Genomic DNA, 27,989 nt, shown 5'->3' on the forward strand with positions numbered 1-27,989 from the left:
CAAGCCAACGGCAGAAGAAGATGGTATTAATTACTGGGGTTCTATATTTAAAAAAAAAAAAAACAGTTATATCCAGGTTCATTTCCAATCAAAAAGAAAAATAACAATAATAAATAATGTTTGTGCATAGAGTTGTACTAACATACAAGCAGATGATTATCTTTCTAAGTCCTCGACTTTCATTTTCTTATACCTGTTCGAATTAGAGTAAATGAAAAGACCAAAATGGAATCGGTTGCTTAGGATTAGTTTCTTTCCTTGAATTTTGCAGATTATAATTTCCAGGATACATTTAGCAAATTAATGGTCTCAGTAATCAAGCCTTCAATTTTTTTTTTTTTAATTTTTATAGAACTTATGTCATTATCCGGACTTATGGGGATTGCTTCGCCTGAGCTCTATTGATCTCCAGCTTCTCTCGTGCAGTCTATTGCTCGGCTATTCTCTTGCATGTTACGCTCCAATTTCTTCTCCGATCTTTCTCTGCAAATCTTCGACGAAGCTCAGTCGTGAAATTTTGTTTAAGAACTTGATCAATAAATAACAAAAACTTCCGATTTGACCAGAGTTTATAATTTCCCATAAACGATTTAATTTTTGTGACTAAATAACGCAAAGGCGGACAATATGCATGCGGTTGTCAATATTGGTGTCCTCATCCCTCTTTTAACCAATGTGCTGTTAATATGTCGACCAAATTACCAAATACAAAATAATTGACTTGAATATCGATCAGATCAAACTAGTATTGATTTTTCTCGAGCCGCCCAGTCCAACACAGGATTCAAGTATATTGACTGGAATGTTAGCACCGATGCTTTTTACCATAGAATAATTTCAAAATTCATATTTAATTGCCCTTGACTAAACTTTATTAACGTCATGAATAGAATATTTGTGTTTGGTAGTTAACTCAAAAATTTTTTGTTTTTAATTTTTTAATTTTTGTAGTTGTACTGAAAAATTATTTTGCAGTTGTTTTCAAAAAGCTGTTTGGTACAGTTTTCATTTTTGTTTTTGAGAAAGTGAAAAAACTGAAAAAAAAGTGTTTGGTATAGTTTTCATTTTTGTTTTTGAAAGAATGAAAAGAGAAGACGAGGAGAAGGAGAAGAGAAGAGAAGAAAAAAAATTTCAAAAACACATTTTATTTGTTTTCAGTTTTATTTACTTTTTTACAAAACAATTTCAAAATTTTTTGAAAATTTTTTCCGAAAAATTAAACCAAACATGTTTTCAATTTTTGTTTTCAATTTTTTCCACTCAAAAACTAAAAAACAGTTTTTGAAAGGAATACCAAACACTTAATTATTCTTTTCCCTTTGTTGATTCATATAAGTATCAAGAGACACAGACGAAACGCATGTCGACCCAACCTCATACCAAACTCGAAAATCTAAATCCCTTCCCTTCTCTATTTTTATTTTCTTTTCCTTCCACTCTTTCTTACTGATTTTTGATACAAGAATTGCAATGGGAAATAGTGAACATACAGAAGAATCGGATTCAGATCCAAAGAGTCTCCAACTCAAAGCCATTTTGGGAGCTCAAGGAGTGAAGGGCAAATGCGTCACAGCCTTAAACAAAGGTTTCGACTTATCAAACTTCATGCAGACAATCGCTCTAAAGAAATCGAAAGAGCCGTTTTACGTGCTCGATCTGAGCGTCGTCCAAACCCTAATGAGCCAATGGAGAAAATCCCTCCCCGGAGTCCGACCTTTCTACGCCGTCAAATGCAACCCTGAACCGGCTCTCCTCGGCGCCATGGCGGCTCTCGGCTCCGGATTCGACTGTGCGAGCCGAGCCGAGATCGAGTCCGTTTTAGCCTTGGGAGTTTCTCCGGACCGAATCGTGTTCGCAAACCCATGCAAGCCTGAGTCTCACGTGAGTTTCGCCGCCGAAAAAGCGTAAACCTAACCACCTTCGACTCTATCGAAGAGCTTGAGAAGATCCGAAACTCTCACAAAGACTGCGCTGTCCTCCTCCGCATCAAGCCGCCGGAGGAAGGCTCGGCTCGCTGCCCTCTCGGCTCCAAATACGGCGCGCTACAAGACGAGATCGAGCCGCTTCTAGAAGCCGCTCGATCGGCGCGGCTCGTCGTCCAGGGCGTGTCATTCCACGTCGGAAGCGGCGCGGCTCATCCGCAAGTCTACGGAGCCGCGATCGCAGAATCCAGGCGCGTGTTCGACATTGCCGATCGGCTCGGCTTTCCTCCGATGAGCGTGTTGAATATCGGCGGCGGGTTTACGGCCGGTGAACAGTTTGAAGAGGCGGCTTTAAACGTGAGAGCCGCTTTAAACAAGCACTTCGACGATAAACTCGGCTCTGGCGCGCTGAGCTTGATAGCCGAGCCGGGCCGGTATTTCGCTGAGTCGGCTTTCACGCTGGCAACGAATATAATCGGGAAGCGAGTGAGGGGAGAGGGGAGAGAGTATTGGATAAACGACGGCGTTTATGGATCGATGAACTGCTTGCTCTACGACCACGCGACGCTCACGTGCGAACCTCTATCGCCCACGTGCGAAGGAGAGGCTACTTACAGCTCCACGGTGTTCGGGCCCACGTGCGACGCGTTAGATACGGTGCTGACTGGTCATTCCTTACCGGAGCTTCGGGTCAACGATTGGCTGGTGTTTCCGAATATGGGTGCGTATACCATGGCTGCTGGGTCCCACTTCAATGGCTTTGACACGTCTGCTATTTTGACGTACCTTGCTTATTAGTTGCGACGAGTCTATTTAATACGTGCATGGACTTGAAGAATTAATCTTAAGTTATCTTATTTATATGTTGTCATTATTATTTAATCAAAGATTTTTATTTTTCACTAGGCTATGGTATAATTTAAAATGAAGCTGGGCATTGGCTCTTTTAAACATTTTCATCTAATGTTATACGGAAATGCTTTTCAACACGTCTCACGATGTTGAACGATCCACTCACAACGCGACACGTGGCACTGAACATCCACGTGTCGCGTTGTGAGTGGATCGTTCAACATCGTTAGTCGTGTTGAATAGCATTACTCAATGTTATATGAAGTGTGTTCGTCTTGAAACCCTTTGAAAAAAACTATTGAACACCCGTCACGACGCTTCTTTGTCGAGGCTCAACGATGATTAGCCAACTTTTATCCAGTGAACCTCGGTAAGAACAAAATTGTTTATAATCTCCTGGTAATCTAAATGTTCCTAAAAATTAATTTAATGGGTGTTCAAGCAAGATCACGATTGTTTATAATCTCCTGTTAATCTAAATAATCCTAAAAATAAATCTAACGATTGATCAAGCAATATAAAACATATTAAACAAAGCTTAAACAATTCATCCAAACAAGAGATAAACAAACACCAATTGAATTAATTTGAAGCCCACCAACCAAAATCAACTTCGGCTTCATTGTAGGCTCTTAGCCTTTCGTATACAGAGAAATTTAACATCTTAGTACAAAATTGACTATAAACTGGATCGTTTTATAAAATAACAATGGTATACCAATTTTTCTGGAAAAAACGTTATACCAATTTTGAAGAGAAAAACTGACTTTATACCATCTGTATATCAATTTTGAAATTATTTTACCTTGTTTTTTTTTATTGACTTGGTGATTATTTGTTGATATTGTTATATAATTGTGATTATATATACTTTTTGTTTCAAATCTACTATTTTTTTTTTGTGTGTGTGAATTATAGCTCCAGTGTTTCGTCCTCGACCTCTGAGTTTTAGAATTTTGTCTGACATGTCGATATTTTTTCAACTTCAGCAGGTGCAAATATCACTAGTTTATAAATAAAAATAAAAGTACTACAGGCACTACGGGTATCTATAAAATATAAAATATATATTAGGTAAGTATATATATAACGAATTACATATATAATTATTATTTTTAATAAAATTACATAAAATATATATATTCTAGGTATGGAAGTATTATATGAAAGTACGATACAGCTCCGCCCCTGCCCCTGATTATCTGTAAAATATCATCGGTGTAACGGGACGGGACGGGACGGAATCCCCGCTATCGTTAGGCACAGTAACGGGAGTCGGACTAACGGGATACGGTAATCCCGTTAGTCCCGGCCGATTATTTTATTTTATTTTATTTTTTAAATTTCGGCCGTTGGATCTTTGAATTTTTTTAAATTTCGGTCGTTGGATCAAAGATCCAACGGCAAAAAAAAAATAGCCGTTTTTTTTTACCGTTGAAATAGAGCCGTTATAGACTATTCCGGGTTTTTTTTATTTTTTTTTATCCATTCATTTCTAAAATCTATAAATACCCCCCAATTCATTCATTTTCTTCACACTTTTCTCTCAAACTCTCTCAAATTCTCTCAATCTCAATCTCAAATACTCTCAAACTCTCTCGATTTTAATCTCTAATACTCTTTACCGCTTTCAATTTTTCATGGTATCCTCATCCCACAACCGAGGAGGTCGAAGGGGAAGAGCTTCCCGAGGTGAACGAATGCACCGTTTTGAAGAAAATTGGTTGCACTTGTCTCAAAACGCCCCCGACCTAAAAATCCAATAGTCTTTCGATCCAAATTATGTTGCTCATACTTTCGGCCATTCGGAATTCACTGAAATTCCAAACACCCAAGTGTCATACTACCCTCAAATGGATCCCGAGCAAGCCTATCAAGCTCAAATTCCGCTATCCGAAGTGGCTTATGAAGCATTTCAAGAATTCGAGCAACATTATCGTGAATCCCAAAATCCAAATGAAGAAGAAGATGACGATGAAACCCGAAATCCAAATGAAGAAGAGGAGGAGGAGGAAGAAGAAGACTTACCACCACCACCACCACCACCTCAACGTCGAAGTCAAATTCCACGACCTCGACAACGTGAACAATAAGAGGAGACACAACAACGACGACAACGACGAGCACGACAATAACAACAACAACATGAATGTGTTCAACAACAACAACAATAAGTATTTAAAGAAATTAATCGGTAGTCGGTATTGAAACATTAATAAGATATTAATCAATAAGTAAAATCCCTGGCTAATAAATAAAATCAGAACCTTAAGTATTTAAATCTCTGGCTCATACTTATAGTCATTAAAAAAAAAAAAAAAACCATGAAAACCAAAGGTGCAAATGTAAAATTTTTCAAGCAAAAATGATTTAATAAGAAATTAAGAAGTTAAAGAAATGATAAGAGAAAAAAAGACTATGAGGTTATAAAAAATGACAATAAGTGAGGTATTTAGCTTTTTATGCTAATTTCGAAGCCATCTCTGTGTCACTTAATTTGATCAAACAGCTCAAAGGCGCACAAAAATGAAGTTTCAGAACGAACAACTTCATCGTTAGAGCGTCGCACTGGCTCAAAAATATGAGCGCACCGACGCACTGATTTATTGCGTGTCATGATTGTACTATGACCTCCAAAATACCTTAAGTAGTGCTCCATAATGCCTCGTGATTTATGTAAATGAAGAACTATTTGTTATACTTTATACTTAAGTAGGTATTAGGTAAAGATTTTTAGCCCAATATTTGTTTTTGCTTTTTGACTAGGAATGTTCAATGGCAATTTGGTTAGAAATTATTAGTGGAGTTTATTAATTAGGTTGTATTTTTTTGGTTCTTTATGGATTCGAAAGTGGAATGAATGATTTAGAAGATGTCTCAAAAACGAAACACAACATAGTGACAACGGCCATAAGACACTGACAAAGTATTGTAATAAATAGGAAAGGAAAAAATTCAACAACCAGTATGAAGAACATAATGTCGTTTTGTTGTAGCAGATAATACTTAATCATAATGAGCTTTGAATTATACCGTCCATATCTTCAAAAGTGGCCCTACAAATTTTGCAGTGATGAATAACAACACTCAACACCCGCGCAGCAACAAATTACTTTTAAATTTTGATTTCATGCATTTTGATATTTAAATTAATTTATTCTTATATATAATTATATATACACACACAGTTACACTTATACACACACATTTTTTAAGTAGTAAAAAAATATAATAAATAATCATCATCACCTGAACGTCAGAAAAAAAAAATATATATTTAGTTACAAGTTATACAACGTACTCCTTATTAATTTGCTGGTTCCTACACGATATATTTTTTTTTAAACTACTCATATTATTAATGAACACATCGTTCTGATAATGTGCGCTGCTCAAATCAGTATAAGATATACTAGTCATAATTTTTTTAACTCATTTGCTTAAATTTTAAATTAGCTAAGTTTTGATATATAGGATATAAGTCATCTAATTTTTTAGTGGAACACAGCACACTTGAAAGAAATCTGAAGTACCAGAATTCAATACATGCATATAAGAACAATAAAGAAGATAACAGTAGTAATGTCTTCCAATATTATTGATTAAGAAGTACGTAGGATCATTTAGAGTAGGCTAAGTAGGTGGAATATGGCTGGGTGTGAAGGCCGTTGAAGGTTGACTTGAGAGACGAGCAATAAGCACCCATGTTCGGAAACAAAAGCCAATCGTTGACTTCAAGCTCAGGTAGCAAGTGAGCTTTCATCAACGTATCTAGCGCGTCGCAGGTCGGTCCGAACACCGTCGAGCTGTACACCTCAGCTCCTTCGCATCCCAGGTTCCTAGGGTTTGACTTGCACGCGACAACCATGCACGTGAGATTCGCCTTCTCCAACACCACGCTGGTCATCAGCGACCCGTAAATGCCGTCGCTGATCCAATACTCCCTGGTCTCTCCCCTCACGCGCTTCCCTATCACGCTCGCCGCGAGCGTGAGCGACACCTCCGTGAAGAATCTCCCCGGCTCACCCACCACGCTCACCTCGACGCCAGAAAAGTGAGCCTCTAGAGCCGTCCTGATAGCCGAAGCCGCCTCTTCAAACTTGGAGCCGGGAACGAAGCCGCCGCCGACGTCCAGCACAGTCATCGGAGCCATCCCGAGCCGAGCCGCCGTTTCGAACACCGCCCTCGCGGCTTCTATGGCGGAGCCGTACGCTCGAGTGTTGGAAGCGCCGCTTCCGATGTGGAACGCCACGCCGATCACCGGAAGCCGAGCCGCCTGAGCCGCTCTCAGAAGCGGCTCGACTTCCTCCGGGAGCGCGCCGTATTTAGCATCCAGAGGCCAGTCGGCTTCTCCGTCCTCCGGCGACTTGATCCGGAGGAGGAGAGAACTTTTCGGGTGGAACTCTCGGATCTTTTCGACCTCGTTGACCGAGTCAAACGTGGTCAGGTCAACGCCGACGGAGGCGGCGAACTGGATGTGGGAGCCGGGCTTGCAAGGGTTGGCGAAGACGATGCGGCTGGGGTCGACTCCGAGGGCCAAGACGGACTCGATCTCGGCTCGGCTTGCGCAGTCGAAGCCGGAGCCGAGCTCGGCCATGACGGCGAGGAAAGCAGGGTCGGGATTGCATTTGACGGCGTAGAAAGGCCGTACGCCTGGGAGAGAGTTCGTCCACGTGTCCATGAGTTTTGAAACGACGGTGAGATCGAGGACGTAGAATGGGTCATGGGTGTGGTGTTCGTTGAGAACGAGGGAGTGAATGAAGTGAGTAAGTTCATCTTTGAGGAAAGGCTTTACTTTGCCTTTCATTGTGGGTGCTTCCAGAAGAGGCTCGAGGCTCTTATTTGTGGAATTGGAAGAGAGATTGAACATAACCATTCTGGTGAGTTGTAAGTTACAATATGTCTTACTCAAGTGTATGCTACGTACTAAGACTACTAACTATATATATGCAATTAATAACGACACAGAGATATTACAAAAACTATTTATGACATAGAGAGATATTAATGAATTGCCCGCCCAGCCCAGCTAAAGGTCTAAATTCAAAATTTATTAAACAATCAACGTCCTTGGTTTTATTTTATCGTAATAAATAGGCGCAAGCAAAGCCAACAACCACATAACAACCCGTAGGAATTACCTGTACACCTATTTTATTACCCGTCCCGTTTCAATTTTTTACCCGTTACAGCTCGTACCCGTTTATCCGATTTTTAGGCGGATTGAACGGATGACGAATATACCCGCCAGACAAGCGGGTATAAAATGTTATACTCGATATCCGTTACCCGCTTAAAAAATGGATACTAGGTCGAATATACTTGTTTACCTATTGAAAAAAAGCGTATCGGATTGAGTATACTCATTAAAAACGTCTTTTAATATAATTGACGTTTTAAAAGTTTTAATTAATTAGCCATGACATGTTAGTCATTTACCCATATCCTCTTAATTGTTTATTTTCAAACATAAAAAAAAAGTAATTAAGATCCCACAAATTAAATAGCCGCTTCCCTTATACACTCGATGAACAATAATTAACGATTATTAGTTGTGCATAAATCCAAAAAAATTGAAAATCCAATATATCATTAACGGTTATAATTATTAATTGTGCCGTTTGAAAAAAGAAAATCAGAAAATCATACAAAATTAACTAAGGAAAATAAAACCACAACATCTTGTTACCTCAAAAAAAATATAAAAATAAAGCCATGACATCTCTTACCTCTTATGTAGCCTAAAATATTAAACAAAAATGTATTGATCATTCGGAAACGACACGAAAACAGCTGTGGAGGAACTTCATTTATTAACAGATCAGTTATTGTCTAGTTGCGTCTCGCTTTAAATTCTGTTCATCAGTACATAATAATTTTTTTACAACTTATTTATTAACAGATCAGTAAAAATTTAATTTGTAGTTTATTTTAGTAAAATTGTGTTGAATGGTAATATTCATAATAATAATACAACATGTAACTTCGTGTTTTCTAAATTTTTAAAGACACTGAAACAGTTGAAAATCTCGATCAATTGTAGATTTTATTTCAAGCAAGATTATCCACAAATATCTTGAATTTAGTCTTGTGAAATGTAGTTTTTATCCATTTTTCTTCTACGTGTTTTTCGTGTTACCGCTTATAATAAGGGATTCTCACTCAGATGAATGCCTAGAAGAGAATAAAAACTTCGACAATCAGGTTTAGTGGAAAGGAAATCTTCTCAAGTAAAATGGCATATGTGCTTCAAGAAAATATTCTCAACCAAATTTGGATGGAGAAAATCAAACGGATTATTTCGTTCGCTAGCGAGTACAAAATGGATTGGGAAAGATAATAAAAAGAATGATTCCCATCACAGTTCCTCCCTGAAGAATCAAATATGGTTCGAAATGAGTAATATTATGAAAATTTGAGAAACGCCTGGAACAGAGAAAACAAAAATGGCGAATGGAGACGGAGAATTGATTTTCAACATTTTCAACCACGAAATCGAGAGGCACCGAAACGCTGACCGTGCAAACGGAAGTCTGACAGAATTTACTCCTTCACGGCGAAACACGTGGAAGCCACAGCTGAGGAAGATACAGTCGAGGCTGAGAGACCCTCCCGAGGAATCGCCGTGCCTGAAATCCGACGACGGCGATTCTTTCTACGAAGAAGAAGACGGCGATGAAAACCCCGACGAATACAAGCGAGCCAAGCTCACCACATTCACGCTTCTCCAGTGCCTAATCCTCGCCGTAATCGTATCGGCGTTGGGTTTTAGCCTCTGCGTTCCGATTCTGAAGAGGCAAAAGCTGTGGGAGCTTCCACTGTGGAAATGGGAGGTTCTGGTTCTGGCTCTGATCTGCGGCCACTTGGTCTCCGGTTGGGGAATTCGGTTGGCCGTCGTGTTCATCGAGAGAAACTTCCTCCTCAAGAAAAGGGTCCTCTATTTGGTGTACGGCCTCAGAAGGTCCGTTCAGAGCTGCCTGTGGCTCGGGATCGTTCTGCTGACGTGGCACTTCCTATTCCACCAGAGAGTCGCCGGAAACAGAGTCTTGCCTTACGTGACCAAGGTTCTGATCTGCTTCTTGGTCGCCACTCTCTTCTGGCTTCTGAAGACGCTCGTCCTCAAAGTTCTGGCTCTCTCGTTCCACGTCAGCAACTTCTTTGAGAGGATTCAGGAGGCTCTGTTCAACCAGTTCGTGGTCGAGACGCTCTCGGGCCCTCCGATGATGACGCGGATCGACGGCCACGATCGCGCCGCCGGTGAGCTTCGGGAGAATCTTCTTCAGAGGAGTAAAGAGCATAAGATACCGATCGGGCGTCTGCAAAAGCTGAGTCACGAGAACGTGTCGGCTTGGAATATGAGGATGATGGTCAACACGATTCGGCACGGCGCGTTGACCACTCTCGACGAGCGAATATTGAACTCCGACGCCGGAGACGACTCATCTCTGCACATCAAGACCGAACGTCAGGCAAAAGAAGCGGCCAGGAAAATTTTCGCCAGAGTAGCCAAGCCCGGGTCTCAGTATGTTTACGAATCTGTCTCTTCTTCTGTCATTTCTTTTCGGATCTCGTATAATATCATGCTTGTTTTTTTTGGTGACAGATATATTTACCTGGATGATTTGATGCCTTTTATGAGTAAAGATGAGGCTACCAAGACTATGTGTCACTTCGGAGTAGAAGCGGAAAATCAAGAAATTTCCAAGTCTGCTTTGAATGATTGGGTGGTAAATTCCCATGTCTCAAAGTTCAAAACTTTTTTTCTTCTTTATACATGAATGAGTGAATTATGCCACGAAATAGATTCATGCGCTGAGAGAGAGACGAGCACTTGCACTGTCTCTAAACGACACGAAAACAGCTGTGGAGGAACTTCACAGAATGTTGAGCTTCATTGTAGGAATCGCGATCGTGATTATGTCGCTTTTCATACTCGGGATTCCGATCACCCATTTTCTCGTCTTCATAAGCTCGCAGCTACTTCTAGCCGCGTTCATCTTCGGAAACACACTCAAAACAGTCTTCGAAGCAACCATCTTCTTGTTTGTAGTGCACCCGTTTGACATAGGAGACCGGTGCGAAGTAGACGGAGTTCAGGTAAAAAAAAGATCTTTTATCGCGAATCAAAACATAGGAGACCGTCGTCGTAGTAACTACATGTGTTGATTTCTCAGATGGTGGTTGAAGAAATGAACATCCTAACAACAGTCTTCATGAGGAACGACGACGAAAAGATCATCTATCCGAACTGCGTTCTAGCCAAGAAGCCCATCATCAATCACTATCGCAGCCCTGATATAGGAGACTCGACAGTCGAATTTTGCGTCCACATTTCAACTCCGTTGGAGAAGATAGCTACCATGAAAGAAAAAATAAAAAGGTTTTAGAATTCTTAATCTCAAACCATGTACTTGTAATATGATAAATACTAATTTCTGGTTTGGTTTAACTGTAGGTATGTCGAAAGTAGAAGCGACCATTGGCATTCAGAGACGACTTTGATAATGCGCGGCATCGAAGGGTTGAACAGAGTGAGGCTTTCATTGAGCGTTACTCACAGAGTAAAGCACGAGGATTCAAGAGGGCTTTTGGTTGAAGAGATGGTCAAGATTTTGAAGGAGGTTGATATCGAGTATTGGATGGTACCGCCACATGTCAACAGCGCTCAGAGCTTCTTCCCCGGTTCCACTTTCTGCGACACTTCTGCTGCGAATTGGACAGCTTTCTTTGCGGCTAATCGAATGATCAATAATTCATACACCAGTTCTGCTTTCTAGTCCATGGCCAACAAGTTATAGTGAAATCGTGTTCTCTGTATGATCGATTTTCTGTTTCCAGCTTCAGGCTCTAATAAAAATTCTTCACTTTGTGCAATGTTGTTTCAAAAGAACTATTACTTCCCGAAGAAGTTACTGCTAGACCTGTACAGTTCTATGTATTTTTAATTCGTTGTTTATTCAGAAAGCAACTGAAAAGAAAAGCTTAACGCACCCATTAAATTTGTGTTAATCTCCCTAAAGAAGTCTCTAGTCATAAAATTAAAGTTTCCTGTAGATGTGGTCCCAATTCCAGTGTGCCATGTTCCCAAGTAAGGGATAAAGTTTCAAGCTTTTTGTATGGCTTAAAACAAGACTCTCTCTCTCTCTCTCTCTCTCTCTCATATGCAATGGCGACTCCGGTGAAAGTGTACGGACCACCAATGTCGACGGCGGTGTCGAGAGTCTTGGCTTGTCTCATCGAGAAGGACGTTGACTTCAAGCTCGTGTCGGTCAACATGGCGAAAGGCGAGCACAAGAAGCCCGAGTACCTCAAAATCCAGGTAATCTTATCTTCTTCTGAAACACACAATACGATTCGACTCAGAAAACCCTCTCTCTGAATCCGAACCACCCCTATCTCCGCTTGTCTGTGTCAGCCATTCGGGCAAGTACCGGCGTTTCAAGACGACAGCATTTCCCTATTCGGTACGTTTCTCTCTCTCTCCATCCATGATTGAATATCTTACACAACAGTGTTTCTGAGTGTTGTTGATGGTCGAGTCAGAGTCGAGATCGATATGCCGGTACATCTGCGAGAAGCACGAGGAGAGAGGGAACAGAGGGCTGTACGGAACGAACCATTTAGCGAAGGCGTCGATAGATCAGTGGGTGGAGGCGGAGGGGCAGAGCTTCAACCCGCCGAGCTCGGCGCTGGTGTTCCAGCTGGCGTTCGCGCCGAGGATGAAGATCAAGCAAGACGCGGCGGCGATTCGGCAGAGCGACGAGAAGCTGGGCAAGGTCCTTGACGTGTACGAGGGGAGGCTCGGGGAGAGCAGGTACTTGGCCGGAGACGAGTTCTCGCTCGCCGACCTGTCTCACCTTCCCAACGCTCACTACCTGGTCGCCTCCGGCAGAGCCGAGATGTTCGAGTCAAGGAAGAACGTCAAGCGGTGGTGGGATGAGATCTCTTCGCGTGATTCCTGGAAGGAGGTCGTTGCGATGCACCAAAAGGGGGCTTGACAGATTCGATTCTCTTTTTGTCGTTTTGATTAATCTGATGTCGTATTATTGAGCAAAGAGACAATGAGACCAGTATTTATTGTAATCCCTTTGTTGTTATCCGCCTTAAAAACTCGAAACAAATTAAGAAAAATAAAAAATTTGTTCACTTTACAATTTTACAAGCGCACGTGTGAAAATTATTATATATTTTCATTATTTCAGGGGATTACGAACCCTTTACATTATCTGTGCTGCTTTGGGCAAAAACTTAGAGAGAAGTGAGAGAGTAAAAAACAAAAACACGATATTGAATATGGAATCTCGTACAAAGGTGAAAGAAGAAGGCGAAGGAGAAGAGTCCAACGTTGAAGGGTACAACACGAACAACATAAAGAAAGCCAAACTGAACTCGACGCTCGCTGCTCTTCTCGCCGATCCAATTCTCTCCGACGTCCCAACCAAACCCACTTTGACGGACGTCGACACGCTCATCAGCCTCGAGCTCGGAAGTGCCATGCGAATCTCCGTCCTCAAACTCGACGGATTTTCGTTCGGTACCCCCAACACTCTTTCCCTATTTTCACCTACGCATTTTCACAAACACCTTATCTGCGACTCGTTTCGATTGTGTGTTTTTTATTTTTTTTTTTCTTTTGGTGGAAGATAGATGTCGCGGTGATGAATAACGCGACGGTCAAGGATCTGAAGGTTGTCATCAAGAAGAAAGTCAACGATGTCGAACAATCAAAGATGGGTCATCGTCAAATTTCTTGGTCTGCCTGTACAACTTTGTAGTGTATGTCTTTTCGCCCCAATAAAATGACATATTGCTTATTGTCGTTTTAATTATTTTGGTGTCGTAGGAAACACGTCTGGGCTAACTTTTGTTTGTCGTACCGTAACGATAAGCTACTTGATGACATGGCTGAGCTTCAGGGTTTTGGCATACGCAGCAATTCCGAGGTTTTTATTTAGTTTTTTTTCTCTCTTATAATTTCTGAAGAATTATCCTAACACATTAAGATCTATATGTTTTTTTTTGTTTGAAAGATGTATTCTTATGTTTATGTAGGTACATTTTATTCCTTACGTGGTCTCAAAGAATACTCGAAGGCATGCAAAGAGTAGAAAACACCGTTTCTTCCATGGCCTTAACAAGCGTCTATGATTTTTTTATATATTTACCTATGTGCTCTCTTACAAATCTATCCACTTGTTATTTTCTCACTTGCAAATTTGCAATTTGTCAGTTACGAACTTTATTGACTGAACTCTTAGATCTCTCAAAAGCCTTGGTTAAATAAAATGTAGTAGGTTTGTTATTCAGAGGGAAATAAGTATTTTTGTGTTAGCTTGGATTGCAGTTTCCCAATACGTTTATTAATTGGATATTTAAATCTGACCCAACCCTATACTGTGTCTGTGTGGCTACTCCTAAAGTGATTGATTAAACAATTTTATTTGGGTGTACTACCAACTATACAACCAACCTAATAGCTATTCATCAGAAGAACTGTTGATCCAGAATTTGCATTCAAGGTTCTTAATTAATATCTGGGTCATATAACTTGATTATATTCCCTTTAATGCACCAAGCTAGGGAAATTGTAGACAACTCGGAAAATAGAACATTTGATATATATGTAGCATATATATATATGATATATAGCTAGCGAACTATTTGCCAATCACATAGATGGATGGTCTACATTTTTCCTGGATGTGAATTGAATTCTCAATTCTCATTTCTAATAGCTGCCTTGTTTACTATTTTTACTAACAACTTCCATTGTCATTCTCTCTTTATATTCTTTCAACTCTCTCCTGTACCTTTCCTTATCCTTCAGCCCAATATTCTGATAAACCTGAAAAGAAAAAGGAAACAAAATAAAAAAAAAAATTGAACCAAATGACGATTAGCCCGAGAAGCTAATCGGTACAACAAACGAAACAGAACAATCGATTACCATCCTCTCTTCGGGGTTAAGGCTGCTCCAAGATTCTCCGATCATCTTGGTGAACTCGCGCTCTCTGCTCGGGTACAGAGATTTGAGCTTGTAATGCTTCTCGGCGAAGAAGAAATTGTATCCGCTGCGATTGGGCTTAGGATAGTTCGGGTCTCCTCTTCTTCTGCTTCGCCTTTTGCGGCGAGAGAGGCGAGGCTTCCCGGTGAAGGGAACGAGCGCGGTGCTGGATTGGGCCGCCGGGCCTTCTTCCTCTTCCGGATGGTAAAGAACTCCGCTCAAAATCTCCGATCCCAATTGCACCGTTACCAAATACCCGCACTCGAATTTCCCCTCAATCGTCCCTATACCTTGAAGAAATATTCAAATGCCATAATCAAACATTGTTTAAACTAGTTCATGATTAGTAGCCCCATGAACCTTTCAAACATTCAAATCCATAATCAAACATAAGTGAGAACTTGGAAAATAAACACTCAAGTACTCTAAAGCAATGGTCACAATCCGTGACATTGAATTAAAAATAAAGTTTATTATACAATCAGCACAGCAGCCACAAATTTTTAATACAGGATAGAAGTGGGACCCAAAAAAAAAAAGAAATTGAAAAATTCAGTTTTTGGCCTTTTTGGGCTACCCCATCAATGTACATGAATGGCAAATAGGAAAAGAGAATTCCGAGCTATATAAAAAAAAAAGAAAAAAAAAAGGATATAATAATAGTAGAACAAAGCCTGATAAAGAATGAGTTGATATATAAAGAAAGTGCAGAGAATTCAGAGGAGTGTTTGAAATTGTTGACCTTGAAAGGACAATACCAAAAATAGGGTGAATTAAATTAGAAAAATACAAGCCATACCTTCAATGTGAGAAGCTTGAGAATGGTTGGTTGTGTTTGGAGAGTATTGAACAAGAGCCAATTCGGGTTTGCATGAGCGGTTGCTAAGAGGAGATGAAACTGTGGACCAACAATAACTAATTTATTTAGAGAGAGACTGAGAGAGAATATTTAAAAGAAAAGAGATGAGAGAGAAATGAATACCTGTTGGAGTGGAAAGAGGACCTTGGGCATGAAAGAAGTAGACTTGCTCGTAATGGTAAAGAAGAGTGGAATAGTGTTTCCTCAGCACAAACGAAGCGCTCGTTGTCGTTGGAGAGAACATGAATATACTTCCCACTTCCCTCCATTTTTTCTCTTCAACAACCTATACTTTATTTCACTTTAAATAATCCTTGTACTGTAACCCAAAAAAAAAAAAAATTGAGAGACAAGACAAACCTTTTCAAAACCACCTCTTCTTGTGACCTCAACGTACAAGATATGCAAATCAAGCTCCTTCCCTCCAATCACAGGAATCCTTTAAATATTCCCAAAAAGTAACCCAACATGAATAATATTAATAAATGAACGCAAAGCAATACGTTGGCAATAAGAAGAAGAAGGACTCACATAAATTTGGTGTTCATGAGAAAATGGAAACGCCTGAGAGTGTCCCAAAACACGGTTGGGTCTTTCACAACCTCTTCATGAGAAGCAAGTGGTGTGGGATAGTTCATATCTTTCTTTCTCTCTTTTTTGTGGACACTAAACATCAAGCACAACACAAAAATGGGTCTCTTCTTCTTAATAAGAAAAAGTATATTATTGTGTCATGAGTAAATGGAATTTATTTACTTTATTTAAGAAGTTGGGAGAGAGAGTAATTAAGGGAGACAGTAAATTAGTCTGACCAAAGCTGAGAAGAGAAGAAATGGGGATTGGACGCGTGGGAAAGTAACGGTTACACAGAATTGGCTTTTCTTTCAATCTCTCTTCTGCCCTTAAATTATAATGCTATTAACATTTAATTTAATTTCTCACGGGTCACTGTTGAACACCCTCATAATTACTCTTTTTTTTACCCTTTCCCTCGTCTCGTGTCACTCCAACTCTGACAAATTTCTGTGCCATTTGAAAAATAAAACTGAGTTCGTTTCATTTCACTAATCAGTCCCTAGAGAGACATACACTTTCCTGTTTCTCATCTAAACTAGCTCGTTTCTGAACCAAATCTTTAGCGTACATCTGCAACTAGATATCTGATTTTATTTGGATTTTAGGCTTCTCGGATTTTATCTACTGCGAACAAATTTCATCGTAAGCTCATGTCACTGACTGACCATCTTAGACGTTGACTTGCTTTTGGTGGGTCATAATTGTATCCGTTTAACTCCAATTCTGTTCCAAGCATATATATTAAATTTATTTATGTAAAATAAACCTCGCCTCTCCTCCTTGGTTGAGACTTGAGATATCTTTTTCATTTTTTTGTTATTCTTTTGTTGGAAGAATTGTAAATAGTAAGCTTTATTTACAAGTAAATAGATTATTTGTGGCTAATATTTGAGTGGGGTCCACTCATCGGAATTTGTTAATTCTTGCGTATTCTTATTCCTCGTTGCGTTGGGTATAAGATTGATTATTTATTTGCCAAAATCATTACTATAATGAATGAGAAATTGATGCTCAAAGTATGCTTAAAGAACACATTAGTCATGTGGAAATAAAGTGAATTGCAAAAGTCTCACATGGGTTGGGTAAGTGTGTTGTGGTAGTGTTTATATACCATCCTCTCTCTTTAGTGGTCAAGCAAGTGCAAGAGAGGAGAGTGTGTGTGGGTTATCTCTTAACCCCTCACGCGCGCGCACACACACGCGCGCCGCCGCCGAGCCGAGCCGGGCCGGGCCCGGCCCGGACCCGGGCCCGGGTTTCGGGTTTCGGGAATGTCTCGGTCTCGGGCTTGGGCTTGGGCCTTGGGCTCTTTGGGCTTACCCTTAACTTTTTATTGCAAAGTTCACTTACGATTTCTTTTAATTCCATAACATAACCTTTGTGTTATGTTGGGAATTAATTTATTCTGCATGGGATTAAATGTCTGCATGGGATAAATGCATTACGTGTGTCTTTATTCTGGAGAATAAAGGAGACTTAATGGAGACGTTTTTGGGCGAGCTTCCAAGGCTGCTCACGTTCAAAACCTGCAGAGTTAGTGAGCAGTAATGAGCATTAATGTATTAATTGGAGGTTATGGCTGAACGTTTTAGATGGTTCAAATTCGGAACCTCCTCTGCTTGCTCGGCTATAAAAGGCCTTCGAGTCTCTCATTCTAGAGAGATCCGAGAACACTCCTCTCTCCCTCTCTTTGAAATTGTTTTGTTTTGTAGTCTGGTGATAGGTTCTGACGCTCTGGTTCTAGTTCGCCGAAGCCGAGTTTTGTGGTGCATTGCTCGTCTTGAAGTCGTTGTATCCTGGGAGGCTTTCGCTCACGAAATCCAGCACCCGTGGGAGGGCGATAAAAGCTTCAAGGAAACCGTCAAACGGGCCTCGACCTTTCCTTGTTTTCTGTTGCTATTCCGGTTTATTTTCTTTTTAATTTCCTTGCATGTGTCTTGTAATTTTCCTATCAATATTTTATTAATATTGCTAACAATCTTGAAGCTTTTATTTTTTTTTTTTAAGACAGCCTGCGAGGAAGAAAAGTTTTCCAGAATATTTTTTTTTCCCCGGTTTTGGTTTATTCGTTACTAATATTCGTTGGTTTCTCTTGTAGAAAAGATGACTAACGCTAACGACACGACGAATGTGACTGGTGATGGGAGCCTCGCCGAGAATCCCTCCGTGGTGAGCACCCCGACGACCATGATGTTTGGTCAAATTCCTGTGACCTTGGGTCAAGACTCGATGGCGGCTACGGCCGGGAACGGACCTGCGGGTCTTGTCCAACCAATGGCTTCTATGGCCATGAACGGTCCAAGCGGTTCTGTGGCACGCGTGCCCACCGTCATTCCGGCCGAGAAGCCCGAGAAGTTCACGGGGTTGAACTTCAAACGTTGGCAACAAAAGATGTTGTTCTACTTGACAACGCTCGGTCTTGCACGGTTCCTGACCGAAGATCCACCGACTCCTCGCGAGGACGAAACCGATCGTGATGTGCTAATGGCGTTTAGCGCATGGAAGGATTCCGACTACTTGTGTCGGAATTCCGTGATGAATAGTCTCAACGACTCGCTGTACAATGTGTATAGCTCCAAACGCTCCTCCAAAGAGCTTTGGGAATCACTGGATCGGAAATACAAAACCGAAGACGCGGGCTCTAAGAAGTATATCGTGGGCCGCTTCCTCGATTTTCAAATGGTGGATTCGAAGACCGTGGTGAGTCAAGTCCAAGAGCTGCAACTTATCATCCACGAGATTCATGCCGAGGGAATGACAATTAGCGAGTCATTCCAAGTTGCCTCTGCCATCGAGAAACTACCCGCAGGGTGGAAGGACTTCAAAAACTATCTCAAGCACAAGCGAAAGGAGATGAGTTTTGAAGACCTTGTTGTCCGTCTCCGAATTGAAGAAGACAACCGTGGCTCCGACAAGAGGTTCAAGATCCACTCCGAGAAGGCCAACGTCATTGAACATGGCGAGAGCTCGAGGGGAAAGAAACCCGCCCACAAGCTTGGGCCAAAAGGAGGGACGTTCAAGAAGAAGAAGCATCAACAAAAATTCGTTGGGAAATGCTTCAACTGTAACAAAGAAGGTCACCGTGCTACCGATTGTAGGAAGCCAAAGAAGAAGAAGGAGGCCAATGTCGTGGAGGGCGATGATGAACTCCTCGTCGCTGTGGTCTCCGAGGTGAACATGGTGGACTCGAACCCCAAGGAGTGGTGGCTGGATTCTGGAGCAACCCGCCACATATGCTCTGATAGAAACTCCTTCTCCACCTTCGAGCCGATGGAAGATGGAGAGAAGTTGTTCATGGGCAACTCTGCCACCTCTGACGTCAAGGGAAAAGGCGACGTCCTTCTGAAGATGACATCTGGGAAGGAGTTAAAGCTCACGAACGTGCTCTATGTGCCCGATATAAGGAAGAATCTCATCTCTGGAACTGTGCTATGTAACCATGGGTTTAGAATGGTTTTAGAGTCTCAAAAAGTTGTACTATCTAAGAATGGGATGTATGTGGGCAAAGGCTATATTAAGAATGGGATGTTCAAGATGAATGTAATTGCCATAAAGGCCAATGAGATTAATAAGAAGAATTCTTCCGCTTATATGATTGAGTCATTTAATTTATGGCATGGTAGACTAGGTCATGTGAATTATGACACGTTGAGAAAATTAATTAACTTGGATTGCATTCCAAAGTTTAATATTGACTCAAAACATAAATGTGAAATTTGTGTTGAAGCAAAATTAACGAGAACATCTTTCCATAATGTTGAAAGAAATAGCGAACCTCTTGACTTAATCCATACCGATTTATGTGATTTAAAGTTCATGCCAACAAGAGGGGGTAATAAATATTTTGTGACTTTTATTGACGATTGTACAAAATATTGTTATGTTTACTTGCTTAAGAGCAAAGATGAGGCAATTGAGAAATTTACCATGTTCAAATTAGAAGTTGAGAATCAACTTAATAAGAAAATTAAAAAGGTCCGAAGTGACCGAGGAGGAGAATATATTGAGCCTTTTGGGGCGTTTTGTGCACAACATGGTATTATTCACGAAGTCACTCCTCCTTATTCTCCTCAATCAAACGGAGTTGCCGAACGAAAGAATCGCACACTCAAAGAGATGATGAATGCGATGTTGTTGAGTTCTGGGTTACCCCAAGAAATGTGGGGGGAAGCAATTTTGTCTGCAAATTTCCTTTTGAACAGGATACCCCGAAAGAAGGAGGATAAGTCTCCGTCTGAGTTATTTAAAGGAAAAAGACCTTCCTATAAATATTTGCGAATGTGGGGGTGCTTAGCCAAAGTGATGGCGCCTCCTCCAAAGAAAATGAAGATAGGACCAAAAACTGTAGATTGTGTCTTCATTGGATATGCACAACATAGTAACGCATATAGATTCATTGTGTATGACTCGAAAAACCCCGATATACACAAAGATTCAATTATGGAATCTAAAACTGCTTCGTTCTTTGAACATGTGTTTCCTTATAAGTCTAAGGAAGATGTACCCAGTTCATCAAACCAATTTCTTGACGATTTTGAGGAAATAACTCAAGAAAATAATGACGAGTCTGGGGACGAGACAGAGTCCGAAGGACCTAGACGAAGCAAACGAGCAAGGGTAGAAAAATCATTTGGTTCTGATTTTCTGACCTATATGCTAGAGGCTCCACCTCAAACCTACAAGGAGGCTGTAAACTCTGTTGAGGGTCATTTATGGAAAGATGCCATAAGAAGTGAGATAGATTCTATCTTGCAAAACCATACTTGGGAGTTGGTTGACCTTCCTCCTGGAAGTAAAACACTTGGTTCTAAGTGGATCTTCACGAGGAAGATGAAAGTCGATGGTACTATTGATAAGTACAAAGCAAGACTTGTAATCAAAGGGTATAGACAACAAGAAGGGTTGGACTACTTTGATACATATTCTCCCGTGACGAGAATAACATCCATAAGATTGATAATTGCATTTGCTGTATTACGAAATTTAGAAATTCATCAAATGGATGTAAAAACTGCTTTCCTTAATGGAGATCTCGAAGAAGAGATTTATATGACTCAACCCGAGGGTTGTATTGCTCGTGGACAAGAAAGGAAAGTGTGTAAATTGTTCAAGTCGCTTTATGGTCTTAAACAAGCCCCAAAGCAATGGCATGAGAAATTTGACACTGTGATGATGTCAAATGGATTCAAAATCAACGAGTGTGATAAATGTGTGTATATTAAAGTCACTGATAATGGTTATGTGATTTTATGTTTATATGTTGATGACATGCTAATTGTGGGTAGCAATAATCGCATGGTTCAGTCCACGAAAGATATCTTGAACTCAAGATTCGATATGAAAGATTTAGGACATGCTGATGTAATTTTAGGGATCAAGATTACGCGTACGACTAATGGAATTGTCCTAGATCAATCACACTATGTTGATAAAATTCTAGACAAGTTTGGAAAGAGCGATTCTGGAGTCTCTAGAACTCCTATAGACATTAGTCAACACTTGTCTAAGAATAAAGGTGAATGCATCTCCCAAATTGAATATGCGAGAGTGATAGGCAGTCTCATGTACTTGATGAGTTGTACGAGACCTGATTTGGCCTACACTGTTAGTAGACTAGCTCGATATACGAGTAATCCAAGTGCTGAACACTGGAAAGCAATCGTGAGAGTGCTGAGGTATTTACGATTCACTCGTGATTACGGTCTACACTATACAAGATATCCTGAGGTCATTGAAGGTTACACTGATGCGAGTTGGATATCTGATATTCAAGATTCTAAAGCCACTAGTGGATATGTATTCACTCTGGGAGGTGCGGCTATATCTTGGAAATCCTCCAAACAAACTGTGATCACTAGATCCACAATGGAATCCGAGTTTGTTGCGTTGGATAAATGTGGCGAAGAAGCTGAATGGCTTAGGAATTTCGTAGAAGATATTCCTGATTGGACTAGACCCGTCATTGCAATATGTGTATATTGTGATAACCAATCTGCTATTGGTATAGCACATAGTGTGATGTATAATGGTAAGTCTAGACATATCCGTCGACGACATAATACCGTTAGACAACTTCTCTCATCTGGAGTCATAAGTATTGACTATGTTAGGTCCAAAGAGAACATTGCGGATCCGCTAACCAAAGGGTTAAATAGGGACCAAGTAGAGAAGACATCTAAAGGAATGGGACTGAAGCCCATGGCAAATAAAGCCAAGGTAAAGGAAACTCAACCATGATGACTGGAGATCCCAAGATCTTGGTTCAAAGGGACAACCTAATTGTCAAAGGCTAAGTGAGGTCACTGTGGGGGTAACCCCTGATCCTATTCCTATAAAAATAGTGACTCCCGTACGAGGTTAAGCTTAGAGCTTTTAATGATTCTGTGAAATTTGATTGTTGAGATTCCGAATGAGTAATGCGGGATTACTCTTAATAACTGAATCACCTATGTGAGAGAGAAGTGGGGCCGCTTCAAAGGAGAATTAATTGGGCTTAGTTCTTTAGAAACTCTTGCAGAACCAGGCGAATGTTCAGGGCCAAAATGAACATAACCATGAGAACTGAACCTGTGTCAGGAAAATATCAGTGGGGGATACGTTTATCGTTTATACAAAACGATTAACAGTTCAAGGACATCGTGTCTACTGAGTAGTTAGTAAAGATGACATATCTTTCCGAGGGAAGGTTCAAAGGCTCTACCTACCTATCCTATACTGGTATTAACCGTAGAATCTATCACCACTTTGAGTCGTGTCGTGTCTTTATAATTGTCGTCTCACAATTTCATTCATGTGGGGGATTGTTGGAAGAATTGTAAATAGTAATCTTTATTTACAAGTAAATGGATGATTTGTGGCTAATATTTGAGTGGGGTCCACTCATCGGAATTTGTTAATTCTTGCGTATTCTTATTCCTCGTTGCGTTGGGTATAAGATTGATTATTTATTTGCCAAAATCATTACTATAATGAATGAGAAATTGATGCTCAAAGTATGCTTAAAGAACACATTAGTCATGTGGAAATAAAGTGAATTGCAAAAGTCCCACATGGGTTGGGTAAGTGTGTTGTGGTAGTGTTTATATACCATCCTCTCTCTTTAGTGGTCAAGCAAGTGCAAGAGAGGAGAGTGTGTGTGGGTTATCTCTTAACCCCTCACGCGCGCGCACACACACACACACACGCGCGCCGCCGCCGAGCCGAGCCGGGCCGGGCCCGGGTTTCGGGTTTCGGGAATGTCTCGGTCTCGGGCTTGGGCTTGGGCATTGGGCTCTTTGGGCTTACCCTTAACTTTTTATTGCAAAGTTCACTTACGATTTCTTTTAATTCCATAACATAACCTTTGTGTTATGTTGGGAATTAATTTATTCTGCATGGGATTAAATGTCTGCATGGGATAAATGCATTACGTGTGCCTTTATTCTGGAGAATAAAGGAGACTTAATGGAGACGTTTTTGGGCGAGCTTCCAAGGCTGCTCACGTTCAAAACCTGCAGAGTTAGTGAGCAGTAATGAGCATTAATGTATTAATTGGAGGTTATGGCTGAACGTTTTAGATGGTTCAAATTCGGAACCTCCTCTGCTTGCTCGGCTATAAAAGGCCTTCGAGTCTCTCATTCTAGAGAGATCCGAGAACACTCCTCTCTCCCTCTCTTTGAAATTGTTTTGTTTTGTAGTCTGGTGATAGGTTCTGACGCTCTGGTTCTAGTTCGCCGAAGCCGAGTTTTGTGGTGCATTGCTCGTCTTGAAGTCGTTGTATCCTGGGAGGCTTTCGCTCACGAAATCCAGCACCCGTGGGAGGGCGATAAAAGCTTCAAGGAAACCGTCAAACGGGCCTCGACCTTTCCTTGTTTTCTGTTGCTATTCCGGTTTATTTTCTTTTTAATTTCCTTGCATGTGTCTTGTAATTTTCCTATCAATATTTTATTAATATTGCTAACATCTTTTTTGTCGTTTTCCGTTTATCATTCCTTCCTGCTGCTACACTCAAACAATGTGGTATTTTTTTTTCTTCCTGAAACCTAAGGGGTTGTTTGGTTAACTTTTCCAAAACCGTTTTCTGTTTTCTGATTCTAAATTCTAGAAAACAGTTTTAGAAAACCTGTTTGGTTATAAATTCAGAAAACAGATTTAGAATCATGTTTCTGTTTTCTTTGAAATTTGTTTAGAAAACAGAAAACAATGAAAAGTTGTTTTCTATTTTATCTATATACAATTGAATGGAAAACATAACCAAACAACATTTAAAATATTCTGAAACGTAATTCTAAATCTGTTTTTTAAATTTAAAAATTAGAATCAGAAAACAGAATTTAAAAACAGAAAACGAGTTTAGAAAACTAAACCAAACGGCCTCTAAGTTTTTTGTCTTTAATAATTTTCATTTTTCAGGTTGTGACTTGTGTGCGTGTATATATATGATTATGATATGATACGAATGCTTTGTCAAGCTCAACTTCGTCTGCATGATGAGGAAATATGTTTTGGGATCGTACGAAATTTTATTTAGGGAAAATAACACATTTATACCCTGTGTTTTAGTGAAATGTCGAGTTTAACCCTCGGTTTTCAAAAATGTCGAGTTCATACCCTCTGTTTAACTAAAATGACGAAATTATACCCTCTGTTTAACTAAAATGACGAAATTATACCATGAAATAGACAACAGTGTCACAAATATTCTTTTTATTGACTTTTCATTGACGTTGACTATAATATTTATAATATAAACACCAATTATCTTTATTCATTCGCGCCATATATGTAATTTATTTAAAAACTAAAAAATAAACAACAGTTTCTTAATCGTGAAGAACACAGAAAGAGGCAAAGGGGTATACATCGATAGTTGATAGTCATCAAAATCGCATATTCGAACAGAGAATCCAAGATTTAGAGTTACAATTCGAACACGGAATGAAGTCATTTCTTAGGCGGTATGAGTTTTATTATTTAATTTCAATTTAAGGCTATTTTTATTTCAAAATTGAGAATTTGGAAATTAGGGTACTGATTTAGATTTGATTCGGTTTTTCTTATATAAGAGTTAATATCAATGAAATGGAGATTTGTGACGCTGTTATTCATTTCAGGGTATAATTTCATCATTTTAGTTAAACAGAGGGTATGAACTCGACATTTTTGAAAACTGAGGGTTAAACTCGACATTTCACTAAAACACATGGTATAAATGTGTTATTTTCCCTTTTATTTATTTCATTCAAGGTCACGATTTTAGTCAAGTTCAGTTTTTAGTCAAGTTTTAATTTTAAAGTTTCTTGTTAAACGTGGGCATTTGGTCTAGTGGTATGATTCTCGCTTTGGGTGCGAGAGGTCCCGAGTTCGATTCTCGGAATGCCCCTAAATCAAAATTCTTTGATTTTAGCCCAAAAGGCCCAGGATCCAACTTTAACTTACGGGCCTGGCTTGAACACAGATCCGGTTTTGTTTTCGTTGTTTGGGGAAATTATATCATTACCTTAAACTGGAGGCTCAATTCCCAAACAATGAGGTAAAATTCCCTTTCTCTTTTGCTTTGATTACATTATTAGTAGATTATTGAGACATTTAGAACAGTTTTTTTGTTAAGGAGATGTATTTCAAGATAAATAAACGCTCATAAAAGCTTGCACGCCATGTCCTTTGTTTTGTTATCCACGTGACATGGAAATCTTGTTGGGCAGATTGTCACGTCAAAAATTTGCATGCCAAACGAACATGCCATTTGCTGCCAAACACAAGACATCATCCACAATTATTTCTCCAGGACGGCCTCGTATGAAACCTCTTCTTTCTAAAGTTTGTAACTTGCATTACACTAAATATCTAAATAACATTTTGAAGAAAATAAATACGGATCTTAATGCATTCATTTATGAAAAGCTATGTCTATGTAAATTTCTAAATTAAATAATATAAATTATATGTAAAAAAAAAAAAAAAAAAAAAAAAAAACCCCGCGGTCCAACAGTTGGTCTCATCATGTTCAGTTCAGTGTAAGAGCATCTTTATCCTTATCTTACAAAACGTGAAAGTCTCACAACAATTGTGTACACAATTCAACTTCTAAAGAGACACACTAACATTTTTTTTTTTTTTTTTGTGGATATGAATTATGATGTATATGTGGCTGGCTCTCTGGAACAAAACAATCTAAAAATGAATATATTCTTCATTTAATTTGAAGATAGCTATATGTTATCGTTTACTGAATTAGGAGTTGAATCACGCTTTAGCTTCTAGCTTTGGACATCTTAGCATTTAATACATAAATTGTTTTTGAGTATGAATTATGCCCCACCTCGTACAGCCCAATTGAATTTCCTCCAACACCCTTCTGCAGACATTTGCTCTTTGAGCCCATCACATCCTTGTTTGCAAAGTCATCTCATTTTTTTTAAATTCTTCCCATTATTTAGCCATGGGACACCTTTACCATAGCTGAATTGCAGAAGGTTTTTGGCAATGTAGTCACAAACAAGTCAAAAATAACACATTTATACCCTGTGTTTTAGTGAAATGTCGAGTTTAACCCTCGGTTTTCAAAAATGTCGAATTCATACCATCTGTTTAACTAAAATGACGAAATTATACCCCATGTTTAACTAAAATGACGAAATTATACCCTGATATAGACAACAGTGTCATGAATATTCTTTTTATTGACTTTTCATTGACGTTGACTATAATATGTATATATAAACACCAATTATCTTTATTCATTCGCGCCATATATGTAATTTATTTAAAAACTAAAAAATAAACAACAGTCTCTTAATCGTGAAGAACACAGAAAGAGGCAAATGGGTAAACATCGATAGTTGATAGTCATCAAAATCGCATATTCGAACAGAGAATCCATAATTTAGAGTTACAATTCGAACACGGAATGAAGTCATTTCTTAGGAGGTATGAGTTTTATTATTTAATTTCAATTTAAGGCTATTTTTATTTCAAAATTGAGAATTTGGAAGTTATGGCACTAATTTATATTTGATTTGGTTTTTCTTATATAAGAGTTAATATCAATGAAAGAGAGATTTGTGACGCTGTTATTCATTTCAGAGTATAATTTCGTCATTTTAGTTAAACAGAGGGTATGAACTCGACATTTTTGAAAACCGAGGGTTAAACTCGACATTTCACTAAAACACATGGTATAAATGTGATATTTTCCCCTTTCCCATTTTAGTTAACCCTTAATTGAGCTACATGTATCTCGGGAAGAGGTTCTTATATCATTATAATAAATGTAGTATTACATCAATATAGCTCTTATTGATTAAATTGATATGAGGTGTCAATAAGTATAGATTGTTATATCAGGATACTATAAGCTGTAAACGTCTAGCTCTTTGTAATACTTCATCATCTCCTTCGTAGCGATACAAATGAGCTAATAACCCTTCGTTTGGTTCTCTATCAAAACCTCTAATCTCTTTATGTAAATCAATCATCTTAATTTCCTCGCCGGATGTCCCACACATAATTATATCATTGACATTATTTGATTATTTTCATGACGCACTTCCGGAGATTATAGATATTATCTTTTTTACCGCTAAAAACGTGAAAATTGAGAGTGCCTCAGTTTCTATTGCTGATATTGAGGTGTGAGTGAGTAATTATTGTAACGTTGAATATATATATATATATATATATATATATATATATATATATATATATATATATATATATATATTGTAACGCTCTAAAAAGTGCCCGTAAGATTTTGGATAAGCTTAAAAAATATATTTGTCATTGGATTATAATTAAATTA

At 39.3% G+C, this 27,989-nt stretch overlaps 4 protein-coding genes, 1 non-coding gene and 2 pseudogenes across 6 annotated transcripts; 5 read left to right on the forward strand and 2 right to left on the reverse strand.

Moving 5' to 3' along the window:
* Positions 1-1,317: 1,317 nt before the first annotated feature.
* On the forward strand, positions 1,318-2,787 carry LOC149392524 (ornithine decarboxylase-like; annotated as a pseudogene).
* Positions 2,788-6,287: 3,500 nt separating this feature from the next.
* On the reverse strand, positions 6,288-7,684 carry LOC149392525 (ornithine decarboxylase pseudogene; annotated as a pseudogene).
* A 1,321-nt stretch (positions 7,685-9,005) lies between these two features.
* Positions 9,006-11,789, forward strand: LOC149392526 (mechanosensitive ion channel protein 8-like). Its single transcript, XM_089619244.1, has 5 exons — positions 9,006-10,296; positions 10,378-10,501; positions 10,578-10,871; positions 10,949-11,154; positions 11,230-11,789. The coding sequence occupies exons 1-5, from the start codon at positions 9,221-9,223 to the stop codon at positions 11,549-11,551; spliced, it is 2,022 nt and encodes a 673-aa protein (XP_089475370.1). The 5' UTR covers positions 9,006-9,220; the 3' UTR covers positions 11,552-11,789.
* An 88-nt stretch (positions 11,790-11,877) lies between these two features.
* LOC149392527 (glutathione S-transferase PARB-like) lies at positions 11,878-12,928 on the forward strand. Its single transcript, XM_089619245.1, has 3 exons — positions 11,878-12,093; positions 12,190-12,238; positions 12,318-12,928. Exons 1-3 carry the CDS (start codon positions 11,941-11,943, stop codon positions 12,770-12,772), a joined length of 657 nt encoding a protein of 218 aa, XP_089475371.1. The 5' UTR covers positions 11,878-11,940; the 3' UTR covers positions 12,773-12,928.
* A 62-nt stretch (positions 12,929-12,990) lies between these two features.
* LOC149392528 (Ubiquitin-like superfamily protein) lies at positions 12,991-14,153 on the forward strand. Its single transcript, XM_089619246.1, has 4 exons — positions 12,991-13,308; positions 13,422-13,527; positions 13,618-13,717; positions 13,827-14,153. The coding sequence occupies exons 1-4, from the start codon at positions 13,068-13,070 to the stop codon at positions 13,920-13,922; spliced, it is 543 nt and encodes a 180-aa protein (XP_089475372.1). The 5' UTR covers positions 12,991-13,067; the 3' UTR covers positions 13,923-14,153.
* A 102-nt stretch (positions 14,154-14,255) lies between these two features.
* On the reverse strand, positions 14,256-16,521 carry LOC149392529 (HMG (high mobility group) box protein with ARID/BRIGHT DNA-binding domain-containing protein). 2 transcript variants are annotated; one of them, XM_089620392.1, is made up of 6 exons: positions 16,169-16,521; positions 15,998-16,076; positions 15,761-15,923; positions 15,578-15,676; positions 14,722-15,062; positions 14,256-14,619 (listed from the first exon to the last, which is right to left on the reverse strand). In XM_089620392.1, the coding sequence occupies exons 1-6, from the start codon at positions 16,309-16,311 to the stop codon at positions 14,503-14,505; spliced, it is 942 nt and encodes a 313-aa protein (XP_089476518.1). In that variant the 5' UTR covers positions 16,312-16,521; the 3' UTR covers positions 14,256-14,502. The 2 variants fall into 2 exon arrangements, with proteins under 2 accessions (XP_089476518.1, XP_089476517.1); XM_089620391.1 differs by having other exon boundaries at positions 14,722-15,068; positions 16,169-16,520.
* An 8,978-nt stretch (positions 16,522-25,499) lies between these two features.
* TRNAP-UGG (transfer RNA proline (anticodon UGG)) lies at positions 25,500-25,571 on the forward strand. The gene has a single exon. It is a non-coding gene; the product is annotated as a tRNA-Pro (tRNA).
* Positions 25,572-27,989: the final 2,418 nt, after the last annotated feature.

The sequence above is a fragment of the Urtica dioica genome, chromosome 7 (assembly GCF_054948205.1).
Source record: "Urtica dioica subsp. dioica isolate 48M chromosome 7, U.dioica_male_clone48M_v1_H2, whole genome shotgun sequence".
Classification (NCBI taxonomy): domain Eukaryota; kingdom Viridiplantae; phylum Streptophyta; class Magnoliopsida; order Rosales; family Urticaceae; genus Urtica; species Urtica dioica.